General features: G+C 42.5%; 1 protein-coding gene across 5 annotated transcripts in view; it reads left to right on the top strand.

Moving 5' to 3' along the window:
- HPS5 (HPS5 biogenesis of lysosomal organelles complex 2 subunit 2) overlaps positions 1–17,100 on the top strand; it is a 68,118-nt gene that overhangs the window by 35,572 nt on the left and 15,446 nt on the right. For 3 of the 5 annotated variants that reach the window (XM_047876710.1, XM_047876711.1, XM_047876712.1), the window contains exons 22-23: positions 2,407–2,677; positions 3,811–5,490. In XM_047876710.1, coding sequence (XP_047732666.1) covers positions 2,407–2,677; positions 3,811–3,871 — 332 coding nt within the window. In that variant the 3' untranslated portion in view covers positions 3,872–5,490. Of the gene's footprint in view, positions 1–2,406; positions 2,678–3,810; positions 5,491–17,100 lie in introns of those variants that run through there. The other 2 variants (XR_007156098.1, XR_007156097.1) reach the window with 1 other exon arrangement.

Genomic DNA, 17,100 nt, shown 5'->3' with positions numbered 1-17,100 from the left:
GTTGAAAAAAAAAAAATTATAAATAAATAAATAAATAAATAAATAAAATAAAATAAATAACAAACCTTTGGGATATTTACTGTTATTTCTGTTTTACAGAAGTTATAATTGAGGTCTGGGGGAAGGACAGTTAGTTTCCCCAAAGCCATACAACTGGTGGAGCAGGTGTTCAGACCCAGGTCTCACTGACTGTATTTAATTTTTTTTTTTTTTAATGTTTATTTATTTTTGAGACAGAGACAGAGCATGAACGGGGGAGGGGCAGAGAGACAGGGAGACACAGAATCGGAAGCAAGCTCCAGGCTCTGAGCTGTCAGCACAGAGCCCGATGCGGGGCTTGAACTCACGGACTGTGAGATCACGACCTGAGCCGAAGTCAGATGCTTAACTGACTGAGCCGCCCAGGCACCCCTCACTGACTGTCTTTAAAGTTTGTGCTCAGAATCTTGTCTCTGCACCATGTTGCCTTTTACACAGCCAACAGTTCAGTATCATTAAAATGAACTTAAAGTGGAGTGGCAGCCAGCTTTCCCAAGTATTTAAATGCTTAAAAATTGTTTTTAAATTTTTATCAATGCAACACAGATAAAATGACAGAAGGCCAGGGCTTTAACACACTGATATCTGAGGTCTGAAAGTCCATCTTGGTCTATTTTCTCATGTTGCTTTATTCCTCTCAGTGCAAAGATGCCAACTGCATGACATCAGGGTCCTTCATTCAGCAGTGTGACCTATAGCCTTTTGCAGCTCTATTGGTGTGGGAGAGGGAAAGTTAGAACAGAGCAAAAAAGCCAGTTCACTGGAAAGTGTTAGTTAGCTTCAGATGTCCCAACTATTGCAAAAATAATTATCATCTTTGTTTCAGAAATGAAGAGGAGGGGGGCGCCTGGGTGGCTCAGTTGGTTGGGCATCCGACTTCGGCTGAGGTCATGATCTCGCGGTTTGTGAGTTCAAGCCCCGCATTGGGCTCTTTGCTGACAGCTCAGAGCCTGGAGCCTGCTTCAGATTCTGTGTCTCCCTCTCTCTGCTCCTCCCCTCTCTCTCTCTCTCTCTCTCTCTCTCTCTCTCTCTCTCTCTCTCTTTCAAAAATAAATAAAGCTTAAAAACAATTTTTTTAAAAAAGAAACGAAGAGGAGGGCCAGGTGATTCTGCAGGACTAAAACTATAAACATACATATCCTTCTGAAAAATAACAGAATAGTTAAGATGATATAGTTAACAGATAATAGTTAAGATAATATCTTAACAGAATAGTTAAGATAATATCTTAACAGAATAGTTAAGATATACGTGGTTTACATTTTTAAAGTCATGATACAATGTTTGTTATAGATAAAAACTGAAAATTCAAGAAGCATAAACAAAGTAAATCCTACTTAAAATCCTTTCTGCCCATTTTGTTAATAAAATAATAGCTGTTCTTACCCTTGGTGTGTTAAATGGGGGTCTTTTCTTGACACTTCTCTTTTCCCCATAACTCATATTAATTGCTCTTCAAGGCGTTGTTAGTTTTATTGCCGGATGTGTATCTCATATCTGTCTACATATTTTTGCTCCACCACCAGCTCCCTGGTCCTAGCTACTCGCCTAGATGGCTGCAGTCACCTCAGAATAGTCATCTGGTTTCCATTCTCTCCCACCTTTAATCCATTTTCCCTGGAGCAGCCAGAAGGGTTCTTAAAAACAAAAATTGGATGACGTGGCTCCCTTCCTTGAAACATGCTACATGGAAATCAGAATAAAATCCAGGCCTTTGTGCACTGTAGGCCATTCTTTGAGTTCCTTGAATTCCCGTTCTGTTCTGTGTCAAGTTGCCTTCCATGTTTCCTTTGTCAGAAATGCAGGCTCCTTCACTCTCCATTCCCGACACCCTGCGACCTCACACTTATCCGTATGTGAGGCACAGGCATGTGCATCTCTGAGCTTGCCCGGTCTTTCAGCTATTTGCTCATCTATCCCGTCCTCACAGAGCCCTTCTCAGATTCCCCCTAAGCATGCCATTCTCTCTGATGGTTCCCTGACCTTTTCCTTTAATGCACTTAGCCCAGTTTATAAGTATAGATTTAGGTCTGTGTTTACCTCCTTTACTAGACTGAGCTCCAGAAGAGTGTAGGGGTCATCATGTCTGGGTGGTCTCACACTGCACATCATGTGCCTAGCCTAGACTGTACCCAAGGAGTCCTAAGTGAGCGAAATGAAGAATTTTGAAGCTAATGTTGTGACCTCTCCTTATCATGAATTACTTATTCAACAAATGTTCAGAAAACAATTTTGTGTTAGGATGATATTATGTTCTTATGTTTTGGTTTTAAATGTTTTCACAATGGTTCTGACTGTCTCCTATATGCAGGCAGAGCATTAAGAGCCATTAGAGCCAAAATTGTATGTTTCTGTGTGTTTGTGTAGGTTGGATCCCAGAGACTGTGGAGGAATGGAAGCTTCTCCTACATCTCGTACAGAACGAGAGTACAAAGCCAGCCCCCCAGAAGTCACAGAATGGGAACTTCAGTGATGGGCCTTCCCCCATCAATGTGGAAAATGTGGCACTTCTGTTAGCTAAGGCCATGGGCCCAGATCAGGCCTGGTCATTGCTACAGGAATGTGGTTTGACCCTTGAGCTGTCACAGAGGTTTACTAGAACCTGCGATATCCTAAGGATTGCAGAGAAAAGACAGAGGTAATAACCTGTCATGCCCTTGTCATGCCGTCTCCACAGGTGCTTGGGGAATGTGGAAGCTCAGAGATTTTCAGAAGGGGGTGGGGCTGTAGAGATCATTCAGTCCCAGCCCCTCACTAACAGATGAGGGGAGTGAGACGCCTCTGCTAATTAAGGTGATTGAGGGAAGAGGCTAAAAGTAATTATTGTGTCTCATACTTGTGACCAAGACACTCTGTAAGTTCATGTGAATACCCAAATCTGTTGTGTACTCAGTTCTTGAAGACAGTTATTAGTACCAAATATCAAGTTGTCTCAGGGCTTTTTTTGCTTTTGTTTTAATTTTGGTAAAATACAGATAAAATAAAATTCACCATCTTAACCATTTTTAAGTTTGGTTCAGTAGTGTTAATTATGTTCATATCATCTTGAAAACCTTAAACTTTACCCATTAAACAACAACTCCTCGTGACCCCCTCCATGCAGCTTCTCGTAACCACCAATCTATTTTCTGTCTCTATAATTTTGACTACAGTAGTCTCTTTGAGACCCTGCTTTCAATTCTTTTGGGTGTATACCCAGAAGTGGAATTGCTAGATCATATGGGATTCTAGTTTTAATTTTTTTTAGAAACTGCCTACTGTTCTCCATAGGGGCTACACCATTTAACATTCCCACCAATGATACACAAGGGCTCCATTTTCTCCATATTCTCACCAACAGTAGTTATGTTATTACTATTATTTTTTGATAGTAACCATCCTAATGGGCATGAGCTGAGAAGTATTTTGGTTTTTATTTGCATTTTCTTAGTGATTAATGATGTTGAACATCTTTTCATATGCTTGTTGGCTGTTGTATATCGTCTTTGGAGACATTTCTATTCAAGTCTTTTTGCCTGTTTTTAAATCACGTTTTTTTGTTATTGTCTGAATTTTTATATATTCTGGATATTAACCCTTTATCAGATATATGATTTGTGATATTTTCCCCTATTGGATAGGATGCCTTTTCACTGTGTTGATTGTGTCTTTTGATGCACAGAATCCGTCAACTTTTTGAATCCTTTAATTCTTTGTGGGTTCAAAAAAATTTTTTTTGTAAATAGAACAATGAAAACTAAATGTGCTTGTTTCTTTTCTTTGGGATTTCAGAGCCTTGATACAAAGCATGCTTGAAAAATGTGATCGGTTTCTCTGGTCTCAGCAGGCCTAGTGGAAGAAGATTCATCACAATGTCATAATATTTTGAGAAAAACTGAGTCATGCTCCTGAGCCTCCTGAACACATTTGCTGTGGAAGGAAAGGTACCGCCTCAAAACCCTGCCACCTTCCTGGGAGTACTTTTGTCAGTGTCCATAACTTCTGTATCTGTGGCTCTGTGAACTCAGTGTTTGTCAACCAGGGTTGAATTTTGAAAGGAATCAGTCCTTGTTTGCTGAATCGAAGTGTCCTGGAGTCAGAATGTGAAAGTTCACAGCTGAATTACAGTATTATTTTCCCCTTGCTAGTGAATTGGGGGAATTATTTTCCTATTGTGACTCTTCATGTAGGAGCAGAAGTTTCTCATCCTGCTTATAATGAAGACAGATAAAGTCATTGGCAGGAGTTGAATTTTTTTTATATCTTACCTAGGATAGTTGAGAAATTTATTGACATAAGACTGGGCATAACGGAATTAACACATAAAATTACACGAAACACTGAAGATTCAGATTAGATATTTACATGAAATGGCCCCATATTTAAATTGAGCTAATTTAAAAAATATTTTTCTCCAATATTTGACATTTTCTAATCTGAACATATATACAAATGACTAATTTATTACCAGAAATGTTTTATCTCTAATCTTTCCTAAACAGTGGTCCAAAGGAATCATGCACCTTTAAAAATTATTTTTTTTAAAGCCATAATAAAGGAAAGCTTAAGTACTAACAAAGACTGCAGCGAGCACTTGTGTCATTGAAGCCATGCACTAGAATGCCTCCATCAAGCTCCTGTATGTTTGCATAGCATGTTACATTAATGATACATGTAAAATCTGGTTAAGTTTTTATTTGAATAGAATACGGACATGAGGTTTATTGTGAGCAATTTGCAGGAAGGTGTTGGAGTAAGCTCAACGTGGAGTAAGAAAAGTGTTGGATACTTTGAATGATTCGCTTCTTTTTTTCATTCAGAACACAGCCAAAGAACTATAGACAGAAATTGCTGTCATGCTTCCATATGATATTCAGATATCATGTAACCAGATGGGTTGAAGACATTATCAGAGAAAGGAGGCTTCACAAAGTTTCTTAGAGTTTTGGGAAGCTTGGAAAACCTAATAATTGTGGTCTACAGTGGGGGTGGGGGTGGAGTGTGTGTGTGTGTGTGTGTGTGTGTGTGTGTGTGTGTGTGTGTGGTGGTTCCCCTTACCAAACAATTTCCTGACACCAGTTGGGTGTCCTACAATGCAACCCAATTCTGACACTATTGACCCAAAGGCAGCATCAGATCCCACAGGTAAAGGGCTCAGTCCCAAAAAACTCTCCTCCACTTAGACACTAATTCCAAGTCCAGGTTGTTAACTATACTTCTGACCAAGAAGAAACATTTTGTTTACTAGATTGCCAACTTCTTATAAAAGGATGTAATGTAGGAACGGCCAGATAGAAGACACATGTAGGGCAGGGTACGGGGAAAAGCATAAGGAGCTTCCATGTCTGCTCTAAGCGCCACCTTCTCCAGATCTTAATGTGTTCCCAATCTAGAAGCTCTCTGAATCAAGTTCTCTGCGTTTTTTTTATACCTTCATTACAGGGGCGTGATTAATTAAATCATTTGTTGTTAGCTATTGAACTCAATGTCCAGTCCCTTTCCCTTCCTGAGGTCAGGGGTGGGGCTTGGGGGATGAGACTGAAAGTACAAGACACCTCTATGGCACTCATCACTTGGGAAATTCTAAGGGCTTTAGGAGCTCTGTGCCAGAAAAGGGAGGAAGACCAAATATGTATTTCTTACTATAAGTCACAATATCATACCTTCCCACTAGCATTAGCTGGATTTTGGCTGTATTGGATTATGTTGAATGTGAGTCTGTACTAAGGTAAAGAGCAAGAACCCTCCCTTCACTGTCTCTCAGCTTTTGTCATTACATAATGACATACTGTCCACAAGAGAACAGAAGAAATCTCAGGAGACAGCCTGAACTGGCACAGTTGTGCAGTCATTTCCTAACAGATTATTCTAGGGCATATTACAGCAATCCTCATTTGCCAAAAGGGTACAGAGAAATTTATAGCACTAAAAAACATAATCGCATCATCCGAATTTAGCTTCCAAAGTAAACCAAGCAACAACAACAAAAGTCCCCTTCAGTTAAACATTTAAATTTCATCAGTCTAGTTGGCTATTAGGCAGTGTTTTCAAATACAGCTTGTATCTTTGACTTCCCTGAAGATGGCTGGACAGTGATTCATGGTTGCCTCAGTTTTAACAGGGCCACAGATTCGCATAGTGGCTGGGAGCTTGGGTTCTGAGGCACACTGTCTAGCTTTGAATGTTGCTGTGTGTCTTTCTAAGTGACCTTGGGAGAGTTACTTTGTTTTTCTGAGTTTCAGTTTTCTCATCTATATTATGGGGACAGTAGTAGCAGTCACTCAGGATAGTTTGAGAATTAACTGAGGTCATAAATGTGAAGCACAGAACACAGTGCCTGGCGCATAGGTTAGAGCCAGCTGTTAGTGACACATGAGACTGGAGTGCAGGGCAGTAGTGCTTGTGACCAGTGCACGGGTAATAAATATTAGCTGTCATTTGAAAGGTATGGAATATCCTTTTACTGCTTTTACCCTGTAGTGATCAGACCCATGTAAACTGGTTTGTATGAATCTGAGAGAGTGAGAAGACCAAAATTGAAGTTAGTAATTTCCTTGTATGTGTTAAATCTGTCCCCGTTCTGCCCAAGGCTCAAAACCTTGTAGTCATCCTTGCCTCTCCCGCTCCTCAACCCTCACTTCCAGTCACCAGATAAATCCTCTCAATACTGTGTTGGTGGTGTTCTCCAGAGGTCGTTTTTTTCTCCAGTCTCCGTTGCTGCCCATCCACATTCTCGTTACTCCTTGCTTGCCTGAACGCTTGGAGCAGTCTTAGTGACCTTTCTTTCTTCACGTCTAAAGTCTTGCCTTCCCCACTGCCGCCACTCAGTCTCAGCTCCTCAAAGTGTAAGCACCTAGGTATCACCCAAGTGAGGTGATTGACAAACTTGCTATATGTCAGAGTCACCACAGGAGCACGTGAAAGATAACTGATTTCAGGGATCCTGGCCCAGACCTGGAGTCTGTACATCTAGGGTCTAATTTAATCCTCAGTTGACCTCCCACCCCCATATTGTTCCTAGATTTAGATACAGAGTTATTTATCCTGGCTTATAGATGAACCCCTGTCTTGGTCCCATGGGAAGTTAATTAGACATCCACTGTCAGAATCCTTATCCTCTCGAGACAGCCTTAATCATGCCTCTTCCCAATCAGAAACTTTCAGACTGCCCTCTGCTTTCAAAATAAAACCCAAATCCTTGAGCCTGTCATTGAAGGCCCTCCGTGACTTGTTTCCAAACTCCGTTTCTCGGCTCCAGAGTTTGTCCTTCATCCTGGGTTCTCTGTTTCTTGGATACGCTCTGCACTTGGACCTCTGGTTGTGCCTCTGCTTAACCTTGACTTGTCCTTTGCTCCAGTCCCCACCTGCTGAAACCCACCAGGGTTCTGTGCCTTCCAAGTTCTGTATGTCAAGTTTGGTTGTTTTAAAATGTGATAACATACAGGTAACTTAAACTTTACCATCTTAACCATTTTTGTGGCAGAACAAGGGGCTGAAATCTCTCCTCCTGCCAGGAAGCAGTAACTTTAGAGTGGGTTCAGAGCTTTCCCTACCCTTTCATTTAGAAGAAACCTGCATACCACTAAACTTCCCGAATAACACTACAGAATTACAACACATGCTGCTGTGTGAGATGGGGAGTCTGGAGTTTCCAGTTAGCCCTGGTCTAATGGATCAGATACAAACCACAGAAGGCTGGGAAAATTTCCACTTGATAATTCTTTCCAGAGGGCTCAGAGAAGTACTACCTGGCACCACTGTGTCCTAAACAGAGAATGTTTTCCCATCTTGCCCAAGTAATACATTATTCCAGCTGGGCGACTCTGAGTCAGTGTGAATATTCAAGGTGATGGTTCCCGCTAGTGATGCGGCACTGTTACCGGTAGGCAGAGCCTGAGTTTAGTGACATCGTGTCGGTGGTCTTGATCCCCCTGTAGCTTTTCCTAATAAACCGCCTGTCTTTATAGCATGAGGCCTGTGTAGTTCTGCAGAGCCCCATACTTAGCCAGGGCCCTGGGCCTGCTTGAATGCCCTGCTTTCATCATCTTGGAATTTTTAATAATTTCTGAACACATTTTTATTTTGCATTGGGACCCATTACGTTAAGTAACTGGCCCTGGCTGCCACAGTAGATCTGAGGTGGGGCCTGAGATTTTGCATTTTTTAAAAAAATTTTTTAATGTTTATTTATTTTTTACAGAGACAGAGCATAAGTTGGGGAGGGGCAGAGAGAGAGGGAGACACAGAATCCGAAGCAGGCTCCAGGCTCCGAGCTGTCAGCACAGAGTCCGATGTGGGGCTCGAACTCACAGGCCCGCGAGACCTGATCTCACAGATCGTGACCTGACCTGAAGTCAGATGCTCAACCGACTGAGCCACCCAGGCACCCCTGAGATTTTGCATTTCTAAGGGGATCCCAGGTGATGCTTCCTTGAATCACCCTTTGAGTAGCAAGGCTCAGTCTGAAGTCTGGTAGCAACTTAGAAGGAATCTGAAGGACAGTATGGATCCAAGGCCCCTGGCAGCTGGATTACTTGCCACATTAAGGGAAACGTGAATTTTTGTATTCCTTAAGCTTCTGTGTTTTTGTTACAGCCAGTTAGCCTTACCCTAATTAGAGGAAGTGAGGTAGAGCCAGTCTCACAACTTGTTGCATTCTCAGTTTGTTTAGGCTTAAATAATTTTGGAGAAAGAGCCTTCTCTGAAGTATGCCTGGAAACTTGCCTCCAAATGTGTCAAACACAAGCTCAGGCTCTCTGGTTCCTCCTCCAGTGTTGGTGGGTGCCGATTGGAATGGCCTTTTTAATCTTGGAGACTGGAATTGGAGTTTGAAGTTAGAGGAGAAGAAGATGAGGCAGTGTGGCCAGGTTTACCAGAATTCGGTTTTGATGTTTGGAGGCAAATCCTAACCAACAAAAACTTGCTTCTCCTTGTCCTTCAAACCTGTCTCCTGTGGGGACCTTGTGGCTCATATATTCCTTGGATCCCCTAACCATAATGGTCATTGTATCACCTTAATTTTACTCCAACCTCTAACAAACTACTTTTGTTGTAGGAAAACAAAAATAAGTTATCTTAACCAAAATATGAGGTGGAATGTAGCAGATCCAACCCCGTTGCTAAGAATGTCTCCATATCCCTACCAAGCCCCGTAGCACTCAGTCCCTCAAAGAGCACTGTGCTCCAGATCACATCCCCCTGGGGTGGCATCTGGTTTGTGGCAGTACCAGGCTCACGGCTGGTTCATTCCGCAAGTCCGTGGTAGCTTACATTTCTTTGTCCTTCCTAGTGTCCCTGCCTGTCTCCCTGTCTTGGCTAACCAGCTTCTTTCCCTCTTCTCCCTTTTATCCTCAACCTAAGATCCAATCAATCCCTTCATTCGTGAGTGAATTTTTACTGTCCATATGTTGGAGATGCCTGTGCTTTTCTTTTTTCTTTCCTTTTTTTCAATTTTTATTAGTACAAGCGAGAGGGGGGTAGAGGGGGGGAGAGAGAGAGAGAGGCAATCTTAAGCAGACTCCATGCTCAGCACAGGTCTTGATGTGGGGTTCAATCCCATGACCCTGGGATCATGACCTGAGCCAAAATCAAAGAGAGTTGGATACTCTACTGATTCATTCACCCAGGCACCCTGCTGCATATGTTTTTTCCATGAGCTTTAGAAAAGCACAAGGTTTTGCTATATCAGATATGGCTTACGTACTACTTCAGATCCTCTGGCCCCCTCCTTTTCCTGCAGCCACTTCTACAATGATGATTCCATCGTTTATGAGCATTGATCCATTTCATGCAGGTGCAACCTGCTTTGGGTCTGTTCCACAGCCTTCTGTTCCATACACTAGGGAAATCCACAGGGCACTGAGCATGTGCACAACCATGGAATGTAGAAAGGTTAATATTCAAGGGGTCACACTTAACCACTGGAGATGGAAGCCAGTTGATAGGTGCTTTTCTTTTTGAATCGTGGTGGATAGTGCTCAGGTATCTTTTATGACATTCCTCAGAAGTCGCAGTGGGATTGAGCTCCGGGTATAAGGCTCTTAATTATGGCCTGCTCCGTTATGCATCCTTATGTTGGCCATGCTCCCTCCCTGGTCTACACCCCTGTCTCTCACTCCTGCTCACTGGAGTTGTTTCCAAGTAAAGTACCAGAGAACCTAGGGGAGGTGGTGGGGGTGAGGACGGCAGGAGGTGAGAGGATTCTTCTATTCTTTGAGGCTTTATCACGTAGACTTAGTCTGTTATTCAAGTGAAGGATCCATTAGGTAAGAAATAGCAGGCATCCAGCCATCATTGCTGGTTGGATTGTCTCTCCCCTGACATGACCTGCTTCCTTAACCTTCCCCCTACTCTGATGTCCTCAGATTCCCACAGCTAAGGCCCCTGACTTCCCTACCTGCAGGTACAGCTCAGCTCATGGCTTGGTGTAGAAAGCACTGAAGGATCCTCAATCTAACCTCCAGGCAGCCCTCCAACTACAGCCTGGGGTACCGGGGAGAATGGCACATCCATACTCACTCAATAGTGAGAGACCGCACGGGCCCAGGGCCCATCATATGGTTCCCCAGATGCCAAACAGAGTCCAAGTTGTGACACAGCTGGGGCTGTATACGCACCCTCACTGTTCACCTGCCCATAGACCCTAGCTGGATCTTGCCTAGACCAAAAATGTTTCCATTTCTCCCCAAACAATTATCTCAGCAGTGGAGGCTTTTATCTCACTGACCTATTAACTGTAAATCCCCATCAGAGAACTAGGGACTATTATTACTTATTAGTACTGCTCAAGGAAGTAGTGTGGGTGAAGGGAAAAGCCTTAAGCCAGACTGCCTGCATTCAAATCCTGGCTTTACCACTCACTAGATCTGTGATCTTGAGCAAGGTACTCAGTCTCTCTGTCCCCCAGTGTCCACATCTGAGAAATAATCTACACCTGTAGAGTTGTGGCACAGTGTGGGAATAGAACAAGCTCAGTAAATGAGCCATTGTGACTAGGGTTATTATTCAGTAATCTTCTGGCCAATCCCAGTAATCCTGGTTTTTATTTTTTAACTGAAATATAGTTAATATTTCACACTAAACATAGCAAGAGTTTTCCTTTTTTTTTTTTTTTTGTTTATTAAAAAAGCGCCAGCATGCGTGAGCAGGGGAGGGGCAGAGAGAAAGGGAGACAGGATCCCAAGTGGGCTCTGCGCTGACAGTGGAGATCCTGATGTGGGGCTCAAACCAAGAAACCACAAGATCCTGACCTGAGCCGAAGTTGGACATTTAACTGACTGAGCCACCCAGGCACCCTTACTTTTCTTTTTTCATCAGGAGATGATAATAGTATTTTCTAGAAAATTTCCCTATGCATAAAATAAACAACAGATTCTTTTGTTGTCTTACCAAGATAATATTAAACAGAATTAAAAAAACAACAACTCTCCTATGTAACATGGGTATTATCTGAGAAGACTGCATAGTATTCCATCTTATGTGTGTGATACACATTACTTGATGACTGTTCTTTTCCTTTTCCCCGCTGGGCCCTAATCTGTTATTTACATTTTTTTCCTCATACAGTTTTTAACTGAGATATAATTCACATACCGTAAAATTCACCCTCTTTATCCTATTGAGGGGTTTCTTAGTATATTCATCAGGTTGTGTAGCCATCACTTCTGTGCAATTCCAGAATATTTTCATCATCCCAGCAAGAAACTTCATACCCTTTAGCAGTCACTCCCTCTCCCCCACTCCTTCCAGGCCATGGCAGCCACTAATCTCTCTGTCTCTGGACTTGTCAATTCTGGACATTTCATACACATATATTCATATTATAAATACCCTTTTGTGTCTGGATTTTATTTAGCCTAATGTTTTCAAGGTTCATCCTTGTTTTCAAGGTTCATTCTGCACTGTCAGCACAGAGCCAGACTTGGGACTTGATCTCATGAACTGCAAGATCATGAGCTGAGCCAAAATCAAGAGTCAGATGCGCAACCGACAGAGCCAACCATGCACCCCTACACAGTATTACTTCTGATTAAGGAACTCATTTTGCAACAGATAAAACATGACAATGGGCCTATACTTATGGAGCTCACTGGTTTAACCATGTTCCCCATGATCTTGAAGTAGCCGGCTGGGTAGAATGGTGGAATAACCTTTTGAAAACAGTTACAGTGCTAGGTAGATAGCAACACCTTGCAGGGATAGGGCAATGCCCTCCCCACCCTCACCAAGGATATGGTATGTGCTTTAGATCAGTGTCCAATATATGCTACTGTTTCTCCCATAGCCACAATTCATGGGCCCAAGAATTAAGGCAAGGAAGGGATAGTGACTTCTCTCACTAATACCCCTACTGACCCACTAGCAAAATTTTTGTTTTCCATCCTTGTGACTTGAGGTTCTGGTGGTCTAAAAGACTTAGATCCAAAGAGAGAAACCACCCAAGGGTGGGAAGAGTCCACCTATGGACGACAGCTTGCGCCCATGCCTGTGGAATTCCTGCCCATTTGTGATCCTCCCTGCTTGGTTGAATGGAAAACAGGTCTTCTTTATAGACTTTGAACCTACTTAGTCAGCCCTCACCATTGCATAAGCAAATTCCTTGTGAGAAATCTATATCTGTCTTTATGATCCTGTTCCTGTAAACAACTTATAGTACCAAATTCTGAGTCAGAGTTCAACCAGAGGACCGGAACCAATAGGATATATATATGTATATATTAGTGGACTTATTACAAGAACTGGCTTACACGGCTGTAGGGGCAGGCTAAGCAGTCAGGATAGGCAGTCAGGATGGTGCCATATAGAAGGAAGGAGAGCAGTTGTAGGCGACTACTTGGGAGACCAGTTTGGAGAAGACCTAAGCCACCACCTTCTTCTTCTTCTTCTTCTTCTGCTGCTGCTGCTGCTGCTGCTTCTGCTGCTTCTGCTGCTTCTGTTGCTGCTGCTGCTGCTGCTGCTGCTTCTTCTTCTTCTTCTTCTTCTTCTTCTTCTTTTTCTTCTTCTTTTAATTTACATCCAAGTTAGTTAGCATATAGTGCAACAGTGATTTCAGGGGTAGATTCCTTAATGCCCCTTACCCATTTAGCCCATCCCCCCTCCCACAACCCCTCCAGTAACCCTCTGTTTGTTCTCCATATTTAAGAGTCCCTTATGTTTTTATCCCCCTCCCTGTTTTTATATTATTTTTGCTTCCCTTCCCTTGTGTTCATCTGTTCTGTGTCTTAGAGCCCTCATATGAGTGAAGTCATATGATATTTGTCTTTCTCTGACTGTCTAATTTCGCTTAGCATAATACTCTCTAGTTCCATCCACGTAGTTGCAAATGGCAAGATTTCATTCTTTTTGATTGCCGAGTAATACTCCATTGTGTATATATACCACATCTTCTTTATCCATTCATCCATTGATGGACATTGGGCTCTTTCCATACTTTGGCTATTGTTGACAGTGCTGCTATAAACATGGGGATGCATGTGTCCCTTCGAAACAGCACGCCTGTATCCCTTGGATAAATATCTAGTAGTGCAATTGCTGCATCGTAGGGTAGTTCTATTTTTAATTTTTTGAGGAACCTCCATACTGTTTTCTGGAGTGGCTGCACCAGCTTGCATTGCCACCAACAATGCAAAAGAGATCCTCTTTCTCCACATCCTCGCCAACATCTGTTGTTGCCTGAGTTGTTAATAATGTTAGCCATTCTGATAGGTGTGAGGTGGTATCTCATCGTGGTTTTGATTTATATTTCCCTGAGGATGAGTGATGTAGAGCATTTTTCATGTGTCAGTTGGCCATCTGGATGTCTTCTTTGGAGAAGTGTCTATGCATATCTTTTCCCCATTTCTTCACTGGATTGTTTTTTTGAGTGTTGAGTTTGATAAATTCTTTATAGATTTTGGATACTAAGCCTTTCTCTGATATGTCATTTGCAAATATCTTCTCCCATTCCTTCAGTTGCCTTTTAGTTTTGCTGATTGTTTCCTTCACTGTGCAGAAGCTTTATATTTTGATGAGGTCCCAGTAGTTCATTTTTGCTTTTGTTTCCCTTGTCTCCAGAGACGTGTTGAGTAAGAAGTTGCTGTGACCAAGATCAAAGAGGTTTTTGCCTGCTTTCTCCTTGAGGATTTTGATGGCTTCCTGTCTTACATTGAGGTCTTTCATCCATTTTGAGCTTATTTTTGTGTATGGTGTAAGAAAGTAGTCCAGGTTCATTCTTCTGCATGTCGCTGCCCACTTTTCCCAGCACCACTTGCTGAAGAGACTGTCTTTATTCCATTGGATATTCTTTCCTGCTTTGTCAAAGATTAGTTGGCCATATGTTTGTGGGTCCATTTCTGGTTCTCTATTCTGTTCCATTGATCTGAGTGTCTGTTCTTGTGCCAGTACCATACTGTCTTGATGATTACAGCTTTGTAATACAGCTTAAAGTCTGGGATTGTGATGCCTCTAGCTTTGGTTTTCTTTTTCAAGATTACTTTGGCTATTTGGGGTCTTTTCTAGTTCCATACAAATTTTAGGATTGTTTGTTCTAGCTCTGTGAAGAATGCTGGTGTTATTTTGATAGGGATTGCATTGAAAATGTAGATTGCTTTGGGCAGTATTGACATTTTAACGATATTTGTTCTTCCTATCCAGAGCATGGAATCTTTTTCTTTTGTGTGTGTGTGTGTGTCTTCAATTTCTTTCATAAGCTTTCTATAGTTTTCAGTGTATAGATTTTTCACCTGTTTGGTTAGATGTATTCCTAGGTATTTTATGGGTTTTGGTGCAATTGTAAATGGGATCGATTCCTTGATTTCTCTTTCTGTTGCTTCATTGTTGGTATATAGGAATGCAACCGATTTCTGTGCATTGATTTCATATCCTGCAGTGTTGCTGGATTCATGAATCAGTTCTAGCAGTTTTTGGTGGAATCTTTTGGGTTTTCTTACCTAAGTCTTTTTCTAAAGGCTTTCCAACTGATGAAGCCAGTTGCACGTAGGATAACCCCTCATTTGATTAAAGAGAATTTATTAAGGACTTTAATCATGTCTGCAAAGAAACCTCACAGCAGCATCTAAATCAGTGTTTGAATAACTGAGGGAAGATGTGTGTATACAACAAAGTGACTCCATTTCCCTTCATCCTTTCACTCTGGACAGAATAGCTCTTACAGCCCATCCACCTGGACTCACAGTCAAAGGGAACTGTGAGGACTGTAGTTCAGCCTAGCCAAGTTGACACATTGAAAAGCCATCACTGGGCCAGGGCGGGGTTGGGGGGAGGCAGGTGGATGGGGGGATCGAAATTTTCATGTCTAATGAGAAAGCTTGCAAAACATTGCTAGGAAACTAATTTTTCCTAAGATAAAGTGAAATTATGTCCACCTTAGATGGTACTTTAGTATAGATTTTGGTATAGATTTGGGTATTCATCTTTCAGTGAAACATTTCCACATTCTGCAGACCAAAACCTGTATCAAATCTCCCCACCCTCTACAAGTCCCAGACACCACTCCCAGATCTGTCATCCTGTGCAGAATACTTTTCTTTCTGCTTCATTCATTCACTCAGTGAATGTTTACTGAGCCTCTACTATGAGCCAGGAGCTGTGGCAGGTACTCTGGATACAAGGATGACATACAGCAAGATAGACATGCTTTTTGCCCTTTGTGATGAGTCCTGGGGACAATAATGTACAACCATAGCAGGTACAACTGGACTCCCTCAGGTTCCTTCTCCTCCCTCTGAAATGTTAGGTATCTCCTGACTACATTCTCTTTACCTTCCTTCCTTTCTCATGAGTCACTCCTTACTCCTTTTCAGGTTAACCCATCATCTATGAGCCTACCCCATCCCCTCCTTTTTACTAATTAGTTAAAAAATAAATTATTTCAATCATTCATTTATTCAGTAAGTGTTGAGGTTCTAGTATGTTACCAGATACTTTGCTCAGTGCTAGATATTTAAAGTTAAATAAGACAGAAATTGTTAACTAGGATGGAAGACAGACCAAGAAAACCAAACAAAACCAAACCAGAATAACAGAAAAATGTAAAGCAAAAAATAAGAAAAATCATCCTAGATATTGATGCCTGGTAGGAAGGGGAGAATAGCATGGTAGGTGACTCAGAGCAGTCAGAGAAGGCCTCTCTGAAGAGCGATTTCACGCGAGAGACACAGGATGAGAAAGAAGCAGCCGTGTGAAGAGCAGATGAATTGAGTGTTCTAGGCAGAGGGAACATCACGTACAAACATCCTATGGCAAATTAGAGCTTGACTTTTTGGTGGAACTGAGGGAGGACCAATGCTGGAGAGCAGTGGGCGAAGAGGGTGCGACAAAGAGGGTGATATAATGAAGACAGTTGACATCTCTCAGGAAGGTGGGAGAAGGCAGGTGTGCTGGAGTTCGCTCAGAGGCCTCTTGATACGAGGACGAATATGTCACTTGTTTGGGGCCACGCCCCAAAGTCCGTGGTGGACAAGAGCTACTTTACCGGAGCGGTGGGTACAGAGGCCAGGCTGGAGCAGGTTCAAGTGTGAGTCTGAAGGCAGAAATTAGACAGTGTAGGTGGGTGGCTTTTTCAACAAGTCAGACCAGGAGGAGGAAGAGGAGAAGGTGCAGGAGTGAAAAGTGAGGTGGGCTGAGTCCGGGTTTTCAATGTGGTAATTTATCGGGGAAACGGTTGGTGAGTGCCTGGACCGTGCGAGGTGTAGCACATTCGATGATGAGCAAGCTGCGGTGCCCGTCCTCAAACAAGTCAGGCATCTCCCAATTATAAGTGCTCTCCTGCCCGTTTAAACCTGGTGCTGAGATCCAGGAAGGAGAGAGAGGCCTCCCCCCTCGCCCCGCTGAAGCCCTTGGCCTTGTACAGCACATCCCAGGTTCTGGAGGCAGATACACCAGCCTGCAATCCTGGCTCTGCACCCTTACGTGGGCAATACTGCACAAGGTCCTAATTGTGTGCCTCTAAACCTGGTTCTCCAGCTGAGAACTGCAAAGACTTTCTGTGGCTTAAGTCAAATAAGGCAGGGACAGAATAGAGAACAGTTTGGCATTTGCAAACGAAGAAAATGGCAGCTACCTTATTAATTAGTATTCACCAGC

This window comes from Prionailurus viverrinus, chromosome D1 (genome assembly GCF_022837055.1).
Source record: "Prionailurus viverrinus isolate Anna chromosome D1, UM_Priviv_1.0, whole genome shotgun sequence".
NCBI classification, from domain to species: domain Eukaryota; kingdom Metazoa; phylum Chordata; class Mammalia; order Carnivora; family Felidae; genus Prionailurus; species Prionailurus viverrinus.
The sequence above is the reverse complement of the archived record's forward strand: the minus strand, read 5'-3'. Positions and strand labels throughout refer to the sequence as shown.